The sequence below is a fragment of the Durio zibethinus genome, chromosome 5 (genome assembly GCF_047325235.1).
Source record: "Durio zibethinus cultivar Kanyao isolate XHJ-2024 chromosome 5, ASM4732523v1, whole genome shotgun sequence".
NCBI classification, from domain to species: Eukaryota; Viridiplantae; Streptophyta; class Magnoliopsida; order Malvales; family Malvaceae; genus Durio; species Durio zibethinus.
In genome coordinates, this window is record NC_143166.1 from 5,851,606 (window position 1) to 5,877,307 (window position 25,702).

At 35.9% G+C, this 25,702-nt stretch overlaps 1 protein-coding gene across 3 annotated transcripts; it reads right to left on the bottom strand.

Annotated features, from left to right (window-relative positions):
• Positions 1-315: 315 nt before the first annotated feature.
• LOC111281884 (uncharacterized) lies at positions 316-24,584 on the bottom strand. Of its 3 annotated transcripts, none has more exons than XM_022869660.2 (18): positions 24,472-24,584; positions 24,210-24,328; positions 22,743-22,861; positions 22,130-22,175; positions 21,799-21,871; positions 21,659-21,716; positions 21,042-21,137; positions 16,104-16,221; positions 15,748-16,014; positions 10,218-10,319; positions 9,664-10,021; positions 9,468-9,581; positions 8,025-8,656; positions 7,730-7,926; positions 6,925-7,147; positions 5,198-5,317; positions 4,120-4,887; positions 316-3,662 (listed from the first exon to the last, which is right to left on the bottom strand). In XM_022869660.2, the coding sequence occupies exons 2-18, from the start codon at positions 24,303-24,305 to the stop codon at positions 606-608; spliced, it is 6,444 nt and encodes a 2,147-aa protein (XP_022725395.2). In that variant the 5' UTR covers positions 24,306-24,328; positions 24,472-24,584; the 3' UTR covers positions 316-605. The 3 variants fall into 3 exon arrangements, with proteins under 3 accessions (XP_022725395.2, XP_022725398.2, XP_022725397.2); XM_022869663.2 differs by having other exon boundaries at positions 21,799-21,930; XM_022869662.2 differs by lacking the exon at positions 5,198-5,317.
• Positions 24,585-25,702: the final 1,118 nt, after the last annotated feature.

Sequence of the window (25,702 nt, forward strand, 5' to 3'; positions counted from 1 at the left end):
AAATAGAAGCCCTTTAATCACTTTGATGGGCTACTTTAGAACTAACTTCTAGTTTCCCCGGCAGATAATCTTCGTTCTCTATGGAGCCTGAAATGCAAATCCCAATTAATAGGATTTTCAAGTCTCACTGCGACCATCGAGTGGTGAGTAGCATCTATTGTCAAATATTTTGATATCAGGCAACTTTGAGAACAAGAAATCTATGCTCATGTCATAGTGATAAAAGTAGGATTATAACAACGCGTAGAATTATTAGACATAAAAATGCAGTATCAAGGCAATGGTATTTTCGACTGCAATGTACCAGGCCGGGCATAAATCAACAAAAATATGTAGAAGTTTGATAATAGCAAAAGCTCCGAATGTATGCAATTATACAATTACCACAAATATGTGATACATGGGATGGACTTCAAGGGACCTGAAATGCTTATACTTCCTATAATATTACAACACTAACTACAATTAAAGATTTATGATATGCCTATTTACAGAGCTAGGTCCCAAATTTTCCCAGTGCTTGATCTGAAGTATCATGTAAGCTACTTCAGATTAAAAGCAAAAGAAAGAGAAGTAATATAAAATTACATGTGCAAGCACGCAGGTCATGGGTTTCCAATTGTGGTCACAAAAGGCACCAGCCTTCTATATTCCCTTCTTCTCCCCAGGGCACAACGATCAAGCACCCGCCCAAGGATCAATCGAGTGTTTTGCAAAGCCACCTCTCTAGGTGTCATACCAGATTCGTTGGAAACTGCTTGTGCAACTGATGTTGAAGCTCCCCCAAAACCTGATCCCATAGCATACTGCAGTGGCCCACTTCGAGCCTTAAACGAGGTCTGAGGAGCTAGTATCTTTTCATCTGTCCCATTTTCAAATGACCCAGACTCATGTGGATGTGAACCAGTCAATGAACTACAACTCTGCAAAAGAGCTTCTAATACACTTAGTGCCTCCCAACACAAAGTGCTCTCTACTAGCTGGGATACAATGGCATACATGTGTGGGCTTTGAGCCGAATCCATGGTAGTGAGCTGGAGCAATGCCTTAAGTATGAGCAATATTACACGTTGATACTCAACTGGACCTCTCTCCAATAGCCGTAGCAAGTGTCCAAAAGCCAGAGCAGAGTGCTTAGGGAACCATTCGTTGCATAACAACGGTGAGACACAGGCAAGGAGATTATCAATGCTTTTGATCTCACCTCTGGAGTAAGCCATAAACACAGTAGCTAATTCATCCAATGATTCTGCTCGACACCAAATTGAGATGTTGGCAGTAACAGAGCAGGCTTTGTGGTACTGTTGTTGGAGTGGTGAAGCTGGGCCCACCAATGGATCATTGCTGAGCTGTAAGCAAAGCCAGGGAAGCAATCCTGTAATGTGCATCAGTAGTCTAGTATCATGATTGCCAAAAATGGAGTCACATGAGTGCACCGTGATACGAGAGAGGACCTCGATTGCTACACCATGACTAACAGTGGACATAAGTCCTTTAAGTACAAGAGGTTGCACTCCTTCAAATGCTGGCAGATTGCCACTGGTTGCTGGCAAGTCATAGCCCCTAGATTCCATCTGCTGAAAGTCCCCAATATCAACATTATCGAACTCATCTCGAGGCATGCTGGAAAGGAGGACATTTTCAATTGTTCTATCCCGGAATGATAAACAGTCAATCACACGTGAAAAAAGCTCAAGAACCTGGCAGTAGACATGAATGAAATCTGTGTGCATCATTGCCACACAACCCCAAAAGAGTTGTGGGTAGAGTATCACCTTTTCTGGCTCCATGTTCTCAACCATTACTTGCAATGTCAGTAAAATTTCCATGGTGAAACCCAGAACAGGAGGTATTGGATTTCCCAAGCATCTATGTAGGCAACGAAGGAGTAACACACATGTGTCACTTGTAACACTAGGCCGCAATGCGCGATAGATCTGGTGAGAACGACAAGCAAGGTGTCTTGACGTGCACTCCATGGCCCATTTGAGTGCCTCAGCACCCCAAGTCTCACGAAGATCTCCTTGGAAGAAGATTGCGTCAACCATACTCTGAACGAGGGCAGAAAGAAGTGCAGCACTAGGAAGCTCAGTCCTTGTAACTGTAGGGTCCTCATTCTCCCACATCATGCTCCCTCGCTTTGATTGAACATACTTGATTAGACTGACAACCTGTTGCTTGTTCTCTCCATCACTGCTTTCAACCTCATACAGCTCCAAGTGCCGACCTGCAAGTGAGTATAGTAGATTAACAAGCAAATGCTGGCAGTGCTCCAGTACAATATCCTCAGAGCTATCCATTGAAACAAATGTGACATGAAAGAGCAGAGGTAAGTGCTCGCGAAAGTCTTCATCATTCTCATATGCAATTTCTGCAAGTAGAATTAATGCTATATCTGCACGAGTAAGTGAGTGCTGCTGGTGCCCTTGCAAAGCTGACTGAAGTTCTTTAGCATTGACACCATGCATACCAACCCCAGAATGTAAGATATCTTCACCGGAATTTGGAGTGTCAATCAGGTAGTCCCCACTGTCCCGGGAAACATGGCGGCTTCGTAAGCTTCCTGTGGAATTTCGAACCCCCATTAAAGGTCTTGACATGTTTACCAATGCTGGAAGGAGCTGACCTGACCTGCCTGTAGTAACTGGAACAATGTTTAATTCCGGAGGCATGGGACTTAGTGGGCCTGATGCACTTCGCCCTGTAACACCAGCTGTACGCCAACTCAGGCTTCCACTAGTATTTCTCAATGGACCATCAAGTGAACCCCGAACAAGTAATGGTGACATGTGTGGCTGGCTGTCCACAACAGATGCAATCTGGGCCGCTGCAGGGCCCTGAGAGAATTCCAAAATAAAATTTCCATTGGCATCAGCCTTGTTTGCACCTGGCCCAATTGGTTCAATGCTATCTTCCAACATCCGCTGGGACAGCTGGTAAACTAGGTGATCAATTGTGCGTTGTGGACATATACGTGCTAGATACAGACTTACTCGCTTGGCAACTGAGAAATATGTGGCAAAAGCACCACTTATTTCAGCAGATGCATTTGAATCGCAATCTTCAATTCCTTTTGTAATCAAGAAATCTAAAACTGGACTAATGTTCCGGGGCTTACTGGCAATTGTGCTCCAAAGTTTCTCGATTTCATCAGGAAACTGATCCCCATGCCTCCATGTCACATAATAAAGACTTTTTAATAATCTTTCACTCCAACCTGAGTCCTTCAATTTCCAAAAATTCAAGTTTTCAATCCATGGAGCCATACAGGTTAACACCTGATGTTGAGCAATTATATCAACTGCATCAAGTTGTCTCTGCATGATCTCTTCACAGAGAAGCTGACTCAACTCGGGGTGATATTTGGCTAATTTGCATGAGAGCTTGTATTGAAACTGTTGGTAGGAATCAGGGAGATTACCAACAACAGCAGCCTGATAGCAACCTGAGCCTTCAGTGCCATCTTCAGCCCATTCACGGACAGAGAGTGTCTCAAGCATCTGAAGGGCATCATCACGGATTTGCCTAGATGGGTCCACTACCTTGTAGAGGATCAGGCTCAAGAGCCTCTGAATTTCACATTTTGGAATCTCTTGTCGCATGTAGACCTCAGCCAGCACACTGAAGTAACCATCCGCTATAGCAGGGTCAGAGTAATAGCACTGAAAATCATAAAGTTAATTAGTTCCTCATAAAGTGAAATGATCCTTTTTTTTTTTTTTTTGCACAGCCAAAGTGAAATGATTAAATAAAAATATAGGCCTAATGTAAAAAACAAACAATGCAAAATTCCACAAACCTACTTAAGAGAAATGCATAAGACAGGAAAAGCTGTAAATTTGAGAAAACCACATAAGTTGGCATTCAAGGAAAAACACCGCATGGAAAATTGCCGAAATAGGAAAAAGATTTTAAAACTTTTATTTAAGATAATTATTGAAGGATAAAATATTATCAGCTAGCTACTCCATTTTTATTGCTTAGATAAACCCGGCATAGGCATCATCTGACTACCACTAATTAAGCTTAATGTTTTTTATAACCGGAATACAACAGATTCAACAATCACACATTCACTTCATGGTTGTAAATGCATCAGTTTTTTGTCACCTGACATACCTGATCGATACAAGCAGGAAACAGATCCAAATTTGTAAGAAGAAGATTTTTCAAAGCTAATTTTGCTAAGGCAACACGATGATGGCCACCTTTATGCCTATCACGACCAGCAGCACCACGTCCTTCTGTGTATTTGGAATAAGAGGGGGTTCTTGGGTCAACTGGTGAGTAACCATATGGGGCCTTGGGTGCAGGCTCATTGAACAAACTATTAATCCAAAATATAACCCTGCCACTCATTTTTCTTGCATTGTCATCAAAACAAGGCCCATACAAAAGTGAAGCCATAGCAGTCATTGAGGCCCACTGGATTGCCTCGATTTGTTCATTCAATTCTTTGTCAAATGAAATTTTGTCCACAGAATCTTTTGACCTGTGTTGGGAAGTCTTATATCGTTCAACTTCACGTCGATAGTCACTAACACCATCCTGTCCCCATGTATTCCCTGTGTCATCCAACCAGGATTGAAGAAGATCAAATAGTTTCTTCCTGTTTCTAAGATCAAATCGCTCTGATTTTGAATCCACAAATTCAGGGGCCAGAGATCTTAAAACAGAAGCAAGTGCATAGCGTAGTTGTTGTGTTTCTTGAAAGCTATCAGCAGATGCTGGTGCAATCTGTTTAGTTGTGTCTTCAATAAACCTCAGATAATGGCGACGGAATACAGGCTTTTGGCCCAAGAATCCTGGCCAGATGTTCTCAGCAACAGTGCGATAAATATTGGCAATATGGACTCGAAGATCCTCACGGCGTGTCTGTTTTTGACTCTGCATCCAAAAGGATGAGCATAAAACTATGGAATCAATTCAACTATTCATAAAACAAGATTAGTCTTTTATTTGTCATTAGGATGAGAACAGGTTTCAGCCCAAGCTAAAATCGAACTTTACCTTAGAATAGCATCACTCCAAAAAACACAAAAAAACAAAATTAAGAAAAAAAAAACCAAAAAAGGAAATGAAAAAGAATACTTTGGGTAAAATCTTCAGAAAGATGTCAAAAAAACGGCTGCCCACCATGAAAGGAACCAAATACTACATTAAAGATGTATTGGATGAGAGTTGACAATAGACAAACCTTCCACTTTGGTTTTCCCTCTGTTTCAGAAGAAACCTCCTCAACAAAAGATGTGAGTTCACTGAACATTATCTCACAAGATTCCAGGTGTGAGTGCCCAAGAGCCATGGTGGCAGCATGCTAAATTATAAAGGAAAACAAATCAATTTCAGCACACAAACAAACTTAGATCATATAGAGTAGCAAAGGTAGAAAAGGGAGCACTATAAAGAAAAAGATGCAGTTATAATTATCTCAGAGACTCAGATTACTTCTGCCTTCAATACTTCTGATATTATAATGGTTTTACACCTCTTAAGACCCTAACACCCCCCCCCCCCAACAATACATCCAATCCACCAAGAGAGAAAAAGAGAAAGCAAGAGAGCAGAAAATTTTATTCAATCATATGTAATTGAACTGTCAAGCACCAGGGTAGTCAATTGGACGAGTATCAATGCATACATCATGTATGCATAAAAGTACATACCATCCAAGTAAGTATTTTAGTATGGATATATGAAGATACTCAAGAAACAACTTTTGTTGTTAGTCATAAATACTAGGTCATCCAAATATTCTCATGTTGCCTCCCATCAAATAACAATAACAACAAACTAAGCCTTCTATCCCATAACTCTGGGGTCAGCTGCATGAAAAGCCAAAAAAGGAATCATGTTAAAGTCGTAGTTTTAAATCTTCTTGCACCACTCATTTCTATGAAAAAAACTTTTCATCTACTTCATTAACCCTCATATAATTTCTTATTACTTACATCCATATCTTTTGTGGTCTACCTCTAGAAATTTTGATCTCTTACAAATCCAAAAGCTCATTTCTCCTAACTGATGCATAAATAGGCTTACATTTCACATGTCCAAACCATCTCAAACGGCCCTCTCTCATCTTTTCCTCAATTTGAACTACCCTTAATTTTCCTTGAATCTCTTCATTTCTGATTGTCTCATCTAATATTACCACAAATCCATCTAAGCATCCTCATCTCAGCTATAATCATTTTCTTCTCATGTTGTTTCTTAATGGCCCAACACTCAGTCCCATATAACAATGCAAGCCTTAGAGTTGTTTTATACAACTTTAAAAAAATAACCATCTTTAAAACAAATGTAAGCAATTTGTCATCTGCCATAAGGATCAAGAAAAAGACAATGCAAAATTTAGGCTCAATGTTTCAGACACAAGTTAATACTTGCAAGCAAGTAGCTAAAATGTACTTAGCAGAGACACACTAGTTCAAGACACTCAATGCAGCAACCATGAAATGGCGTTAAAAAAACCTCATAGAATTCATCCAAATTTTTTGTGTTCTATAGGGATTGAATTCAAAGCTTCTGAATTTGGATGGATCACAGCACAGCTTTTCAAACAGAAAGAAAAGAATTAAATGGAATTCAAAATCATGTAACCTAATTCATACAATATCTGTTTACCATCCCCCATTCTCCTTGTATCATCTATAGTTCTTTCAAATATGAACACCTACCAAAGAGTATTGTCAATTGTAGCCATTAACATTGATAGATCACGATCCCAGTGAAACAGTATGAGCAATTGAATGAGAAAGCCATTTGATACTGTATCACAAGAAAAAGCATACAGATGGAACTTTAATGGAACTTTACCCCATTTCTCATGTTCTAGCAGAAACAGTGTCATGATTAGTGTACTCGAGTCATTTATGCATTCAACTCTAAGAAAGTAGAATGATCTCGTTAGCATGTACATACTATGTGTGCCTCAGATCCAGATTTCAGGGAGGGGAAAATAAGATGATAAAGTTCTCTTGTTGCAGTTATGCTTCCAGGTTCCCTACTATCTGGTGGACATGAACATACAAACATTGCATACATGAGCCACTGATCCAGTTTGTTATCTACATCTTGTGACTGATGAGCTTTTCCACCTAACTCAGCAGGCGTAATATGAGCAAGACGTTGCAAAACCTCCACCCTGCATGTGAGAATGGGTTAGAAGAGGATCCATGGATTCATTACAGTCTTGAAACTAATTAACCAGAAAATTTTTACATGAAAGCAGATAGCAATTAATATCCCCCCCTTTTTATTCCCATTTTGGTATCAAAGATGGACAAGTAAAAGCAGTTTCCAACAACAATCCATGTTCACTGTTCTCTATGATAACCATTTTATCTTTGGCAATTTTTACATTTCAAAAGGAAATGACATAAATGCTAAATTAACCATCATGTACTTAGCTCATTTGACAGACATAAAACTACCATCAACGAACAACCACTGTCTGCATGTTTATTTGCATAAAAATGAAACAATGAGACCCACAGACCCCCCCAGCAGTATAGACCATGGACATGGTTTTTTATTTCTTCCACCCCACCAATACTAGAAATATGCCTAGGGACTTAAGACTAATCTGATTAGGTTTCATTTATTGATAATATTACCTATCAAGAGAATATCCAATCAATTATAGGCAAAACATAATGACATTATTGCAACACATATTCCTCGACAGACATGTAACAGCTATTCATAATTATCTTATTGCACGTACTTTGAATCTTGAACTGAGCTTGGGCAAAGTTCAGTTGCATATTTGACGAGCTCACTAAGACACCTTGCCCACCTGTTCTTATCAGGACTCTCAAATATTATAGACTGAAGAGTCACCTCAGGAGGAATTGCATCAGATTCTCGTCTGTAATCAAACAGACGACCAGAGTCCCAGTAACAACTCTGAACTATGTCCTCCTGCAATATTTAGCTTAATTTAAGAATACATTGCACTTCACAGAGAAATTAAATAGGTTAAGTAATATACAGGAAATTATAAACTGAATATATCCCACCCCATGTTCTTCCAGCACATCAATTATAAATATAGGTTCAGCTTCATATCTTATAATATGATCTGGCTGATCACGAAGTGTAAGGTCTCGTATGTCATTCCTTAAGGCACGTACACACTGCAATAACTCCAATGCTGTGTGACGAATCTGGCTATCCACAGAGCTAAGAAAGATAAGACCAACTGCATCTATCTCTGATGCACGAAACTCAATAGCTTCCGCTGATTGATGGAAAGAAGACTTCTTGAATCCACTGTTCCGCGGCACCATCTGCTTTGATTCTTGAGCATCTTGTTCCAGTTTATCATCAATCAGACAAGCTCCCCAAAATCGCATAAGTTCTAACAGTCGCACCAATGATGTTTGAATCAGAAGAGGAAATTCATCAGGTAGTCGGAGGACGAAGTTGGCCATCCCTCTCATAACTGCAAAGCGTCGATGAGGAAGGTACTTTACAATCCGGTTCAGTACCTGAGCAGCTTCCTCACGAACGCCAGGATCAATGCTTATTCCATGTTGAGGTATTATTTCAGTTATCTTATCACTTCGGCCAACTTCTTCAATCAGGTAAGGTATGCACTTCAGCACTGATCGGAACAAATATCCTTGAGACTTTTCCTTGGTTACAGAATCTGGAAAGCACATAATTCATATGGCAAGTGCCATAGCATTCAGATAAGGGATAAATAGAAGTCAAAAGTGGAAACCTAGCATTCATTACAGCAACAGATCTTGAAGCAAGTAATTCAATAAAGAAAATAGTAGAGACTAAAGTGTGAATTTTTCCAAAGTAAACAAAATTCAACTAGTTTCCTAGACTGACATCTCTAATACCTGGGTCTAGTCAAACTTGCTCTGGCAAATCTAATGCATTAACTATTCATGAGAGAGAGAGAGAGACTGAGGAGAAATAAGCCCAAAAAGAAAAACCTAGAATATGAGTAAATGATCATCTTTGATAGACAGATTCAAGCTGTCTTAGGTCAACTTGGTAGAGGCAATTTGTTTGAGCAACAATCAGTCTAGCATTAGCAATCACACTTAAGGCAAATCCCCATGCCTAATTTTTCCAAAGGAAACAAAATTTCAACTAGTTCAATTCAGCTTCACACATGATCAATTGCTGCCTCATATTGAGCTGAGGCTTGATTCACAGACAACTACCTGTTCAACAAAAGATTAACAAATAAATTTTAAAAAATAATAATTTAGTAGGGAATTATTATCTAGCCATTTTCATGCATACAAATATTTTTGTCTTAAGATGACCTAGCCATCAAAACATGCAATATAACTTCCAGACTGATCCATAAACAAATAAATTAAATACTAAATACTCAAATTTACGGTTTCTTTGTCCTTTTTGACTTCTTGTGATCAAACCAAATTTAAGTTAGTTAAATACTAATTCTACAATCAACAAGATTTTAGAGAAGGAATTACCTATTGTGGTCCTCGAGGAAGTGAGAAGAGCCTGGCTGTATGTCCTATGGCAAGACCTTAATATTGACTCAATTGCAGCCTTTACTTTTGGTATGTAGTGGCCAATATCATAACCTGCTCATACAACATAAATTGGATAATCATTGGTATGAAACAAATGACAATTATTTGTGTTATACAACCAGTTATTAATTACCTTTAAATATTTCCAAGCCAACACGCTGGCTTGAAGGTGACATAACGATGGCAAGCAAAGCACGTAAACCAATAACTTTTGCTTCACTTGGACTATCTTGCTTGAGCAATTCTAAGATCATATGGTTCATGGCAAAATCAAGGTTATGTTCTGCTATAGTCACACAGAATTCCACAAGTTTGTCATGTTGTACATCCTGAGTTAGCATTCCTTTCCTCAAAACTGTTAACAGTTGAGAAGTTACACTATCAAGGTAATCCCATATACGATTTGGGGGTTGGTTAGCTGCATGAACACTCAAGTAGAATCTCAAAACTCTATGAAGACAGTCCAAAGCCATGAAACGATGATTCTTGTCCTGCATAAATAGCACCAGATGCTTTGTTACAAGGACAGTTGAAATGGAAACTTGTAAATATGATCAGAGGTCAGAGCCCCGAAAAACAAGCAGGTAAAAGCATAAGAGGAGTTGGCAAAATCAACCAGGTAACTATATGCGTGATCTGTCCATCATCCACGGCCCAGACTATATATATGTATAAAAGCAAACTTACTCGTAGAAGCTTGTAGAGTTGCTCCATGTGAGAGCTTAAGTTGGTCTGGAATATTTGAGGATCACCAAGACATAGAAGAAGTGTCACCAAAGGATAACCAACCTAACACACAGAACTATTCATGTAAGAGAAAAGATAAATATGGTGCAGAAAACATGAGACAAATGAAGACTGTCTGATAGACATTTCCAATAAAACTTAAAATTGAAATATCATCCTGGGAGCAGGATAACAACCTAACCTCTACTAGTTGTGATCAAACTTCATGCGACAAGAAAAAACTTACAACATTCCAAAAAGTAGGGAAGAATACTTTTCAAATATTTCAGATTCTAAACTAAATATGGATAAGCATGTATGGACGACTGACTATCTCTCTTCTTGAAAATAGGTTCACGCAAAACCAAAATAGAGGAAAGGGAGGAAAGTTGCTAAAAAGGCACCTAGGGAGCATGCTAACAAACAGAGACTGTCATAATACCAGAGAAAATGTGCAGTAATTAAAATTTGCTAAAATAATGTGTCCTGAATGATGAATTAGTTTTACTTACACCTCTCAAACTTTAAGTTATTAAATCAAGCCCCTTCAACTACATTAATAGATGGACCAATGGTTCCTATCATTTAACATACAATTCTTTGATAGAAAATGTCAGTGAGAAGAATGAGATGAGACCAAGCTTAATGAGAAAAATTATAGGCCTGCAATATTTTCTGGGGGAAACACTTATTTACAGCTGGTTGTAATCTTGTACTCTGTATATTTATATTTGTATCTCTAGAATTAAGTATTTGTATCCCTAGAATTAAGGAAGATTTAGTTTCCTAGTTTAACCCCTAGTTAGTTGTATATAAACCTAAGATTCTTGTATAATTGTAGATAAGCAGTTTTTCAATATACATTTAGTTTCCACATGGTATCAGAGCTTTAGGCTCTTCTTGGGAAGAAAAATTTTCAGTCTTCATTGCTGACTCTTTTAGGCCTTCATTGTCGAATCCTGTTTAGGCCTTCATTGCCGAACCCTTTCAAAGAAAGATATCACTATCACCCAATTTGAGGAAATGTTAACTGAAAAAATCACTGGAGTACTACAGATGTCTCAGAAACAAGGAGAGTTCAACAGGGAAGAGATTGAAAAGCTGAAAAACTTATTGAAAATCCTTGAAAAGCCTACTATGGTATGTTTTTTGGGTAAAGTTTCTAGTTTAGGTAAAGCTTCCAGTTCTCATGGATTAAATGTCTCGACTAAGCCTATTACGAGTTCTTGGGTCATTGACTCAGGAGCCACAGACCACATGACACATTCCCCACAAAAGTTTAGTACATATAACCTGTGTCCTAGTAATAAGAAAATTGTTGTTGCTGATGGTTCACTTACCACAGTGGTAGGATTAGGAGATGTTCAAGTTAATCCCTCGTTTGTTCTCAAAAATGTTCTTTATGTTCCTGGATTGTCTACTAATCTAATATCTATACAAAAACTTACCAGAGATATGAATTACAAAGTAACTTTTTATCCCTCTTATTGTGAATTTCAGGACCAGAGTTCGAGAAAGATGATTGGACTTACTAAGGAGAAGGATGGACTATACTATCTTGAGACATCAAATAACACAAGTAGTACCAAAAATAGTTTACCTTTGTCATTTCTTTCTGAAAAATCTTCCAATAAAGACAAAATCTGGCTTTATCATTTTCGTCTTGGACATCCTTCTTTTGGAACCTTGAGAAACATGTTTCCTTCTTTGTTCAAAGAATTAAATGTTGAAGATTTTCATTGTGATATTTGCGAATTTGCAAAACATACACGTGTGTCTTTTCCAATCAGTATCAAAAAAAGTTCTACTCCCTTTTACTTGATTCATAGTGACATTTGAAGACCCTCTACAATTCCTAATATTTCTGGTGCGAGATGGTTTGTTTCATTCATAGATGATTGTACTAGGGTCTCTTGGGTTTTTTTACTTAAATCCAAATCAGATATGAATAGTGTGTTTTTAAACTTCCAAAACATGATCCAAAATCAATTTGGAGTAAGAATCAAGAGATTTAAGTCTGATAATGCAAGAGAGTACTTCAACCAGAGTCTATCCACCTATTTCCAAAAAGAGGGGATTATCCATGAGTCATCTTGTGTTAATACTCCACAGCAGAATGGAGTAGCAGAGAGAAAAAACAACCATTTATTAGCCACAACCCGAGCCTTTCTTTTTCAAGCAAATGTACCTAAATCTTATTGGGAGGAAGCTGTTCTCACTGCCACACACATTATAAATAGGTTACCTTCAAGAGTTTTGGGATTTAAAACTCCTATGGAACTACTCTCATAATTTTATCCTAACCTCAATACCACAAACAATCCACACCTAGGATATTTGGTTGTACATCATTTGCTCATGTTCACAGTCATAACATGGGAAAGTTGGATCCAAGAGCGATTAAGTGTATTTTTGTGGGGTATTCTTCAACTCAAAAAGGATATAAGTGCTATCATCCTCCTACCAAAAAATTTTGTGTCTGCAGATGTCACTTTTGAAGAAAATAAATCATTTTTTACTCAACCTTATCTTCAGGGGGAGACTTCATTCATGGAAGATAAGGATAAAGACTTCTTTTTGCTTGATTTGCCTCCTTCTTCAACATTTACACCCATTAATTCTTATGAGTTGAAACCTGTTTCTGCTGAGCCCAAGTCAAACATTGAATTTGAGTTTAAACCCATTCCAAATACGGAAGATGTGACAAAGGATAATATTGTTCTTGATTCTATGAAGGAATTACAGGTGTACTCAAGAAGGAAAGTTCCAGATCCTTAACTAGTGCCAGTTCAAGAACCTGACCCTAACTCTGAAAATGAGGTAACTACAGTTTTTGACTCTGTTTCTCAAAATGAGCATGAATCTCCTAAAACTATAACTAGTGATTATGATTTAACTATTGCCATTAGGAAAGGAATCAAAGAATGTACCAAGCATCCACTATACCCAATATCTAATTTTGTGTCATTTGAAAAATTCTCACCATCCCACAAAAATTTTCTTGTGAGCCTAAACACTATTTCTGTTCCAATTACATTATCCGAGGCATTATCCAGTGAGAAATGGAGGCAAGCCATGAAAATAGAAATGGAGGCCTTCGAGAAAAATCAGACATGGGAACTAGTAGAGTTGCCTAAAGGAAAAAATCCAGTGGGGTGTAAATGAGTTTTCACTGTAAAATACAAGGCAGATGATACTGTTGAAAGGTATAAAGCCAGGTTAGTGGCTAAGGACTACACTCAGACCTATGGAGTGGATTACTAGGAAACCTTTGCTCCAGTTGTCAAGATGAATACAGTTAGGATTTTGTTATCATTGGCTGCAAATTACAATTGGCAGCTTTAACAATTTGATGTAAAGAATGCTTTTTTACATGGTGATTTGGAAGAAGAAATATATATGAAAGTTCCACCGGGATTTGGAGGTAATCTAGAAGCAAACAAAGTATGCAGGCTAAAAAAGGCCTTATATGGCCTTAAACAGTCTCCTAGAGCTTGGTTCGGGAGATTTGCCAAAGTGATGATAGCAATGGGATATAAACAGAATCAAGGAGATCACACATTGTTTATCAAGCATCTGATTCAAGGAAAGTCACAGTTCTATTAGTGTATGTTGATGATATAATTGTAACTGGAGATGATGAAAAAGAGAGAGAATCTCTAAAACAGTGTTTGGCTAGAGAATTTGAGATAAAAGAGCTTGGGAGATTGAAGTACTTCCTAGGAATTGAAGTAGCTCACTCACGGCATGGTATTTTTATCTCACAACAGTAATATGTGATGGATCTTCTGAAGGAAATTGGGAAGCTTGCATGTAAACCTGCAAATACCCCTATAGATCCTAATCATAAAATTGGAGAAGCTAATGAAAATGCTGCTGTAAATAGAGAGATGTAACAAAGATTAGTTGGAAGACTCATTTATCTCTCACATACTAGACTTGATATAGCATATGCTGTGAGTGTGGTAAGTCAATTTATGCATAGTCCTAAAGAGTGCACCTACAAGCTGTCTACCGTATATGTGTATTTAAAGGTCAATCCTAGGAGAGGTATCTTATTCAAAAGAGATTCGGGGTTAGTTCTAGAAGCATATACAGATGCTGATTATGCAGGTTCAATAACTGATAGAAGATCTACCTCAAGCTACTGCACTTTCTTAGGTGGTAATCTTGTGACTTGGAGGAGTAAAAAACAGAATGTGGTGGCAAGATCAAGTGCTGAAGCAGAGTTCAGAGCAATGGCTCAAGAAATTTGTGAACTACTATGGTTAAAGATTATCCTAGAAGACTTGAAGATCAAGTGGGATGGACCAATGAGACTCTACTGTGATAATAAGTCTGCAATAAGCATTGCACACAATCCTGTGCAACATGACAGAACAAAACACATTGAAGTAGACCAGCATTTCATAAAGGAGAAACCAGACAGTGGGTTGATTTGTACACCTTATGTATCAACCAAGGGTCAACTTGCAGATGTGTTGACTAAAAGTCTCAGCAGTGCAACATTTCAAGAAATTATTTCCAAGCTGGGAATGGAAAACACCTATTCACCAGCTTGAGGGAGAGTATGGGAAAACACTTATTTACAGCTGGTTGTAATATTGTAATCTGTATATTTATATTTGTATCTCTAAAATTAAGTATTTGTATCCCTAAAATTAAAGAAGATTTAGTTTCCTAGTTTAACCTCTAGTTAGTTGTATATAAACCTAAGATTCTTGTATAATTGTAGATAAGCAATTTTTCAATATACATTCAGTTTCCACATTTTCCATTTGAAAAAAACCAGATCTAAAATGAGAGAACCTATTCACTTTTTTCACATACTTGGGAAAGTTCTTTTGCTGGAATTAAAATCAAAGAAATATACATGAAATCAACCCAAATGAGAGTCTTACTTTACTTTGCTCTTTCATTTAAACCAAGCATTGGAATTTAAAAGTAACTATTTCCACACTTTCATTGTCTACCATGAACTTTGTGGGGAAAAGAGTAACAGGATCCTTGGAAGGGAATAAAAGTTATGTGACTGCTTCTAGAACAGGAATTATGCAGAAATAAAATTCTTGGGGTTTCTCTTCCTTTGGAAATTTATTTGCTAATTTCCTTCTGAATTTTTTTACTGCATGAATCTTGAGCACTAATAATGGATAAAATCCAAAGACCTACCAACAGCAAATTGTCATAAAAAAGAAGTTTGAAAATGTAATGTCCCTTCTATCAAATAAAGCATTTTCTGATTTTATAAGAGCAGATTTCATTTTTGCCATTGTAAGCCCTACAGGCATTTGATTAGAAATTAGCCAATTTATTCCTGTTCGGAATTTTCGGACCAACGGAATAATTATAATTTTTTTTTATGGAACTAGTATGTGTTCTTTTTCTCTGCCATGTAGTGGAATTACAGTCTGAACTCTATGGTTTCACGATACAAGACAACCAAACAATTTGAAATTCCAAGAAAATATAGATAAAAAGATGCTCTTACAGCTATATGTTTGCTATGTTTGTCCATCCAATGCATGAGATTCTCTCTGATTCGCCCAACAGCTTCATACCACAGAGTCAGTGCAGGCTCTACACCTGTAGGAGGCCAATGGTTTTTCCCTCCATCTGCAAGTGGTGCTAGGATGTTTGAAAGCATGTTGCATAATGCATGGTAAAGCTCACTTTTTTGCTTATGTGGAGCACGGATAAGCGGGTTCGCTTTTGCCACAAAAGAGGCCGATGCATTCAATCCTCCCTCAGTCTTAACCTGACAACTAATTTTTGTCATACACTATTCCTCATGACGTCTTTTTCTTCAAGGGAAAAAAAAAGGCGAAAAACATATCGTTTGCATACCCCTAGCTTCAGGTAGCGCATCCCATTTATAATACTAAGTGTTTCACCTCTGGCAACACTACTGTCTATCCAACGAGCATTCAATTCCATGAAAAAGCACTCAGTTACAGAACTAAATCTGCGAAAGAAAAAGAAGAACAATTAACACACACATATATATACACACACTAATAGAATGAAGATTAACTTTGGAGACATGCCATGAAGCATTTATACCTATTTCAAAACCAAATTTCAACCATAACTTGGATCTTTAAGAATTCGAGAAATGAATGCATCCGGAAGCTAGAAACTATTGAAAACACAATTCCCTTTTGTGGGGACAGGGAACTAGTTGCAGTGAGAAAACTTAGGGGGAAAGGAGAGGATGAGGGATCCAACTAAGTACACAAAAAGTATGCAAAAGAGCACTAAAAAGAACTGATCTGACACACAAACTCTAATATATTAAGGAATTTGTAGAATGATTCAGAAATAGCAAAATTACTGTTAATGGAGAAAGGACTCTTAAGAATCATGAAAATTAAATTAATGTCCTTAATATTGTGCTTTGTTCGCAATGAAATTGCTTTATAGGTTTTCACTAAACCAACATAACTTCTCAAACAAATGCCATTAGTATTGTGCTTTGGTAACAAATGAGAACAATATCATCAATAAGGCCCATGGAAAAGAAAATTACACCACAAGATAACACCATTTTCCAAAGGAAGATCACATAAAAAATACAATTGACATTCTTCAAAATCTAACAATACTTCATATGCCAGCAAAGGCTGGTGACCTATTTGTCGAAACAAAACATTAAAATATTACAATATTACTAGTAAATGCTCGCTCGTTGCCACAGGTGTAAAATTTTTACGATAAAATATACAAATATTTTTTATGTTATGTGTAAGAGTTATAATTTTTGTGAAGATAAATAGGAAAAGAAACACATATTGATTGACCTGTCATTTTTCTCTTTACAATTTATTACAAATTATAAATTTTTTAAAAATAATTAAAAAATAAACAATAAGGAGATATCAAAAATAAGAAAAATTAGTATAATCATCTTTTTGTTTAATTTTTTACCTTAAAAACTATTTTTTGTATTATTATCCATTTTCATATATATTTTATTTTTCTCTCTCTCCTAATGCCTCATTCTCTTCCTATAGTTACTCTCTCTCCTATCTCCTCATTTTCCAAGTGCCAAAAAAATTTTTGAAAGGAACAACACGATTATTCATAAGTGGAGTTGTTGAAGTCAATGGCTAAACTTTACTGAAAGTTTTCTTATGATTTTTGAGAAATTGAGTGTTTTAGAGATTATCCATTGTGTTAAAAAAAGCTAGTAGGAGACTTATGAGTCTATGAATTAGGTAATTGCTCAAGACAAAGCTGTCACTTTGTATTATATATAGATATTTTAGAAGGAAATAAAATGTGTTGTTAGCTTTCCCAAAAACCATTTTTTCTCTTTTAGTTTTTTGTGTTTTCTTGTTCTTTGGTTAATTTCAAGATCAACATATTCAACAATTGGTATCAGAGTTCTATCGATCTTTAAGGGGCCTATAACATTGAGAAAACTTAGGAAGTGTTTTTCGAGAGAAAACAAGAAACCCGGTAAAAAAAACAGAAACACTTAAAAGACAATTTTTCTTTAATTTTTGTCATGGCTTCTACTAGCTTTTCTCCTCCATTACCTCCTGTTCTTGCAGGAGAGAAATATTTGATTGTGAGGATGAAAACTTACTTGCAAGGTCATGATTTGTGGGAAGTTGTGGAGACAGGTAGAGGTCCTCCAACTTTGAGGGCCAATCCTACAATTGCTCAGATTAAGTAGCATAACAAGTGTGCCAAAAAATTTACGGCTACATCCTGCATCTAGAATGGTGTTTCAGATGTGATCTTCACACTCACCAAAACAAGCCTTGAAGAAGCTTAAGCAGGAGTTTTAAGGCACTGAGAAAACCAGACAACAACAGCTTATAAACCTTGGAAGGGATTTTGAGAACTTGAAGATGAAAGATAGCGAGAATGTGAAGCAATATTGTAACAAGATCATGGCTACTATCAGCAACATCAAGTCGCTTGTAGATGAGTTCTCAAATGAGGGCTGTTGAGAAAGTTATTACGACTCTTCCAGAGAAATATGAGTCCAAGATTTTGTCCCTTAAAGATTCAAGAGACTTGTCCACCATATCCATTTCAGAACTAATCAATGCTCTGTATACTCGAGAAAAGATGAACAAGCAGAGAAAGAGGTAATAGAAGGTGCTTTGCCAAGAAAAAAGAGAACGTTCAGTCTGGTAGTAAAGGCAAGAATAACTTTGGTGACAAAAAGAAAAAGAAGAAGAAAGGGAAAGAATGTAAAGATGGTGGAAAGAATTATCCACCATGCTCACACAGTATGAAAATAACTCATCTGGAAAGGTATTCTTTGTACAGACCTAACATTCGGTGTAGGTCATGTATACAAATGGGGCATATGCAAAGAGTTCTCAAGAACAAAGCCAATAACAACAGGGTGTACAAGCTTGGAAGTCTTTCAGGAAAGCTTAAAATATATTTTATTTCCATTCAAAATATCTATATGTACTACAAAATCACACTTTTCTCTTAAGCCATTATCTAATTTATAGACTCCCAAAGCTCCTAATAGCTTTACTTAGCATAGTGGATAATCCCTAAAACACTCAAAGTCACAAAAGTTATCTAGAAATTCAACAAAGGAATCTATCAAAGAAACTAGGCAATAATGTTTAGCCATTGGCTTCAACACTCCTTAGCTGCATGAAATAAATTTTGTAGTAAGTTTTCCCAAAACTCTTCCTTTTTTAGTTGTTTTTTGTGTTTTCTTGTGCTTTGGTTGATTCCAAGATCAACATATCAACAAGAGCCTACTCAAATTTGAAGAGAGATAATATAAAGCATAAAAGCCAAAAAACCCATAAACTAAAGAAAGGTAGGAAAAAAAGCTTATTAAAAAGTAAATTTTTTCTATAATTTGTTAAAATTACAAAAAGGTAAAATGAAAAAAAAATGATTAAAGCGTAGATTTTTTTGTCAAAATTACAGCAAAATAGAATGAAAAAAGTTATTAAAGTATAGATTTTTTGTAATTTGTGAAAATTACAAAAGAAGTAGAATAAAAAGTATTAACCTTTTTTTGGTGATTTTTCAAAATTAAATAAAAGATGTTGAAACAAATATTTAAGAGGAATTATAACTTTTTTGATAATTTTGTCAAAATTATGTAACATGAAACTAAAAAATTTATTAAAGTTTTAATCTTTCTTTTGTAATTTGTCAAAATTACATAAAAACCACCCAAAAAAACTTAATAAAGCGTAACCTTGTTGTAATTTGTCATATAAAACTACACTTGTCAACAAATGAGGCCTTGCCACATGTTGACAAATGAGGCATTGTCTTTAAGTTTCATAAAGATATAAATATAAATTTCCTTCGCTAGCATGAATGATATATGGATTCAGTGATGAACACTTATTGAAATGTGGTATCATACACTGAAGGAAATACCAGTACGGAATAAAAAAGCAACACAAAGAGTTAGCTATCACCTCTAATTTAATTGATCAAATAGGCATTATCTTGAAGTTTGATTTTTAGAAAAGAACAATAAGAAACCACGAAATGATGTTCGACTCATTCACCACATGTACCAATTACGTAAAAATAGGCTAATACTAGAAAGTTTGATGTTTAGAAAAGAATGATTAAGAAACTAGGAAATGATGTTCAACTTAGTTTATTTACCACATATAATTCCCCAGTTACATGAAAGCCTTTAGGTTCTACTCATGCAAAGTAGATTAAGTATAAAACAAACAACTAACCAAAATGGGTCATAAATCATTTCTTCCCTTCATCCACTAATATTACCTTTCTTTTTTAGTACATGAAAGACCTATTGGGCCTAGGGCTACATACTAGTGTCACAGGCCAAGACTTAAGCTCCGACCCACGTGGCTCCAAAATCCGAGCTTCCACTCATCCGGTGTTCTAGATCAACCTACCTGCCACAGTTCACATCCTTGTGAGATATTGTCTGTTTTGGCCCCTTTGACCTCACAGTTTTGTCCTACAAAAGGCACCTCACGAAACAAAGATGGTGTTAACCCTTATATATCCCAGTGACCTTCCTTTTATATCCGATGTGGGATTCAAGACTCCTCCTTAGGTCAATGACATTCTCTCCCACCCAACCTCGTGACGCCTTCGTCACGAAAGCTGGCCATCCTGCCTACCTCTCTCGAGACGCTTGGCGTGGATCGAATGGTTTAGAGCTGACTCTGATACCACTTGTCACGAGCCAAGACTTAAGGTCCGACCCGCGCGACTCCAAGACCCCGACATCCACTCATCCGACGTCCCAGATCAGCCTACCTACCACAATTCACACTCTTGTGAGGTATTGTCCACTTTGGCTCCTCTGGCCTCACGATTTTATCCTACAAAAGGCGTCTCACAAGACAGAAGTGGTGTGAACCCTTATATACCCCAGTGACCTTCTTTTTATATCCGATATGGGATTCGAGACTCCTCCTTAGGGCCGTGACACTAGAAGGTGGTTCATTCCTATTCCTAAAACCTAAAACCCATTCCAAATGTTCAAATTTGAGACCTCCAAGATAAATTCCAATACCTTTCACCAAAAAAAGAAAAAAAAAAAAAAGAAAGAATAATTCCAAAGGTTTAGCCGTGGGGATCTCCCCTTGTAGACATTATTATCATATACAGAATATCAGAATCTATAACTTACACTTTCACCAATGGAAAGGAGAAAAATGTCATCATATGAATTTCACTCAAAAGATTTCCTCATAACTAAAAATTTTGAAATCATTCTAAAATGGTATGACAAGTCTCAAATCACCGACATTTCTATCAAATTTTAATTTCACCGGATAACAACACAGCTACCTGATCCGAGATAAGGCGCCTAGGAGTTGAGCAACTAAGTCGAGAAGGAGACCCCTCAAATCAACTAGTGAGGGATAGTCAGCCTGGCTAACAACCCTGCAAAAAGAATTTATTGACTTCAACTCAGTAATCCAGCAAGATCATGCATAAGTAAATTGTTCAAGCAAAAGCTATCGATCACTTTGGTGGCATTATTTTCTGTATTAAATATTATAATAAGACTCAAAATGCAGTCAACCATTTTTCTTGGGCCAAGCAACGGGATTTTTTTCAATTTTGTTGCTCATATGAATATGCAGCCAAGTAATGAGAATTATTTTGGTGTTTTTGTTTCTCTTTATGCTGCCTAGTGATAAGAAAGCTAGCATAAAAATGCTATCTTTGCAGCAATTTAATATCTGTGACAAATGTAAACACTAATAATGCTTATACCTTAATAAACTTCTCAAATGTAAACCCTATATTCAAATACTTCAATGACCATAAATATAATATTGACAATTAATACAAACAAATGTTTAGAATTTGCATATAAAATTTTAAGGCACTAGCAAAGCACATAATGAAATCCAAAACTTTGATTTAAGCTGATCCAGACTCATCCTTGGCAGCCTTACTTGTCAGCATTAATTAGCCAATCGAAAACAAATTTTTCAAGACCAGACCAAAGCTTCTCTGCAATGAAAGCATAGCACATCATTGAATTATGAGAAAACCAAGTAGAAATGAAGAAGCAAGAAAAAGTAAATGAACAAACCAGTAAGTCCCTCTTGTGGACAGCACTCAACAAAGCGAATACAAGCTGAGCAAAAAATGCACTCCACAGCAAGCTGCTCCCCATGGAAAGACAGCATTGAGGTCACAGTGATTAAGCAGATTAATAGAAGTCCTTCATCGAATTCAGAAAAACTAAAAGGTAATAATCATTTTGTAGTGGGTTTCTGTCTAACATTCATTTTCAGTTTCCTCTTTTTTTTTCTAGGGGGGGGGGGGGAAGGCAAAAAGGTAATTTCACAAGCCATTGAATGTAATAAAATATCAATGAGTTTCTACATAATAAAATCTATAAGCTATTAACCCATACAAACCTTTCTTTGGAATGTAGATGCATCATTTGCGCCCTTTTGGGATTCACTAAAATAAAGATCACAAAAGAAAAAGTAAGATACTGAAATCATATTGTAAAACAATAGAATTGATGACCATGTCCCTGGATAGAGTGGCATTACCTTCTCATTGGGTTAAAGGAAACATGAGATGATTGATTAAGGATTGTTGAAAACAGTTTATCATAACAAACAAACCATTGGGATGTAACAGATAACGAACCCATTTTGTTGCTTGAAAATTTGATGAGATAGAGACAGTTTGAGGAAATAGAAAAATGACTGTGCATGCTAGTTGCATTTTTGCAGTAAACTATAAGTGATGACTAAGATCAATTTATTTTACACAAGGAATTATATATTGATTTATTGAAGTGCAATCAATAGAAACTTCATCTTATCCGATTTTTACTACCAAGATACCTTCTCAATCTCTACTGTCCTCTCTCCATTATCATTAAATAATATTGTGGCTCAAAAAAATGTAGGAAACAGTTATTTTCAAGACAAGACACTATTGGGAACTAAAAGGAATTCGGGAATCAAAGTTTGTTGGAAGGGAAAAAAGGGTAAAGCATATAAGCAAATGATTCACCTTTCTCGCCATCTTAGAAGAGCTTCCAGAAGAGGAACAGGTGTGTGCCGTGCAACCATAGCCAAGGAATCTAGAACTTGCTCATAAGCAGGGTCGGATGGTCGAAGATACTGTCCATCCTGTATATACAACAGGAAAGAAGAATGTGATATATTGAGATAGATATCAATCCAGAAGCACAAAATCAACATTCATTGGTTAAAAAAGACCATAAAAATTATCAACAATGGCTTATTTTGGTAATATGTTACTACTAAAGTTGCCAAACATACAAAACAAAAGAGGCAGCCTTCCCATCCAAAATTCCACACTTATCCCCTTTATATGCTTAAGCTAACTACTCCTCTTTAAAAATGGATAACCAACATTATCCTAATCTCCTAGAATCTTCTTGTAAAACTTCTTCTCCTTATTACACTAAGCATCTAAATCCTAATAGGATATCGCTTTCTTGAATGGAAAGGCAAAAAACAGTATTAAAGATGAACAATCAATCAAATTATATTAGAGATGAAAATGAGACGTGAGCCTCTAAGCTTTAAAAAACCAAATCAAAAAGACTAGAAATCATCTATGTTTCTAGCAATGAAATGTTCAATCACCAAATGCTCATTAAAGGTCACTATGAATAGAGGAATTATAAAAATAATGAGAAAAAACACTCTTTTTTCTAAGTCACTATGCAATGTTCAATCACCAAATGCTCATTAAAGGGAAAAAAAAAACACTCTTTTTTCTATAAAACCATGTTTGTCATAGCCTTGGCAAAGTTTTGGCAAAAAGACCTCCTACCAAATTGGAAGCTTATGGATACTCACCAAAGTCTCTCTCCCTCTCTGATGTTTTACAAACCCAAATGAGAACATAAGAGCTGGCATTTCAGCAAATTCACTACCATCAACAATCACCAAGTCTAATCCAAATGTAAACAAAGCCAATCCACATCAGATACTAACCCCAAAGTCAAACTACTTCTAATCCATCCTTAAGCATGATACTTTGATGCTGAACTTATAGAAAATCGGTATCTAATCCAAATGTTTACTCATTAAAAAAGAGCAACTACTGATCAAAATTCATGTTACCAAGCACTAAAGTATGCTATCAGAGGAAGAACTCCTTAATTTGCTGAACACTAGTTACAAAAACAAAATCTCCACATGTTTAAAAATTTCCATATATAAACAAACTCCGTTTCTCTTAAACCTCCTTTTATTCAAATCCGCCACAGGTTTATACTTTAAGACACTGACTACCACTTTACACTCTATCAAGAATCTTTTATCACTAACATTTTTTGAATAAAAGAGCTTTTTGGGCAAAGCATCACTGATATAGAACTTAAAAAAAAAAAAATTTAAACACACTTTTCCAATACTTAAATTCATCATTACAATGGAATTCAAGAAAATTAAACATTATACAACTAAGAACAAGTTCACGAATAAATTAATAAGCGAAGAAAACCTGAGCCTGAGCCGTTTCGATGCGGCGCCGAGCGAGAGGAAGAAACCGCTGCAGCAACGCATCTACAATCAACTTGGCAGCACTTCCTGCCTTCATTTTGTCTCGCTTTCGTTTTCAACCTACAAATTCTCGAAACATAAAAAATTAGGGCTCAAAGTAGCGATTACTATATAAAAATAAAACTTGAAACTACAGATTCCACTAGCAAAATCATGTAGAAAAATTAGGGTTCAAAAGGGGAAAGAGCTAGAGAAAGTAATACCCAAGATTAGGGTTTTAAGGAATACTAAGGACATTGTACTTTCGAGAGAGAGACAGCTGAGAAAGATCCGAGCATTGCTGGTTTTTTTTTTTTTTTTCAGATTGGTGGCCGATGAAGGGTTTAATACATTTTTTGTGGAAATAAATAAATAAGGAGCAATCAAAAAATTGAGTTGATCCCAGCTGGATTTTCCTTTCTTTTCTTTTTTTTTTTTTGCCAAAAACTGGATTTTCCTTCCTTAAACACTTGTAAATGTTTTTATGATAATAATTTATCTTACGACTAGGGTGCAAAATGTAAATGATGCGAGCTATTTAAATTTGTTTAAGAAAAATATAACTATTTGTAGCCCAAAAAAATTTTAATACAACTCATAAAATTAATCAAATAAAAAATTATTTAAATATTTATTAGTTAATTATTTTTTATTATTTATATTCCTTCTAGTAAATTATTAAATATGAAGTTTTGAAAATTTGTTCAATGTATCAAAATCATATTTTCGAAAATTTATTAACTATACGGAAAATTTATTTTCAATAAACATTCTAATTATTTAAAAATACATTTTTTAAAAGCAATATAATTATCCATAAATATATTTTCAAAAGTAATTTTTTACTTTAATTTTTTTATTACGATCTTCAAACGGGTTTCTAATTATTTATTTAACGTATATGATATTTAATTCTGACAGTAAAAATATCTAATCTTTCAACCAGGCATTATTCGTTCAATAATATTCAAAACATTTATTAATTTAACAAATGTGCATTTGAAAGAAATCATTAATTGTGAAGAATACTCATACAAGTGGCTATTGCACCATGTTCAATAAGACAATCACGCTCTATCGCACTTACACTCACACATGGTGTAGCAGCCAATTTGCACAAACACCTTTTCACACTTAATAATTCCTCTCATATGCACATTTGTCAGAATTATAAAATGTTACAAACGTTATTGAACGTACATTGCATGTGAGCAAAAGATTTAAAGTCCCTATTGGTAGATTTACCAGTTTGCTAATAACATAATGAGGTAAATTATTGCATACTGAAAAGTTATTTGGTCTCTATTGGTAGCTGAAGGTTATTGTGTACCGAAAATCCATTTTCAAAATTTTTTTAAGGATTTTTGAAATAAATGTCCAGAAACTATTAAGAAATTTCAAAAATATACTTTCGAAAATTCTTAAAGGTTTTCAGAACTTGATTTCTGGAAAGGG

Coding starts and splice junctions, on each gene's coding strand:
- LOC111281884 (XM_022869660.2), bottom strand. CDS start 24,305: ATGAAGGCAGGAAGTGCTGCCAAGTTGATTGTAGATGCGTTGCTGCAG. Junction 7,927..8,024: donor ATGTGCTGGAAGAACATGGG/GTGGGATATATT, acceptor TAAATATTGCAG/GAGGACATAGTTCAGAGTTG. Junction 4,888..5,197: donor AGGGAAAACCAAAGTGGAAG/GTTTGTCTATTG, acceptor TTTTGGATGCAG/AGTCAAAAACAGACACGCCG.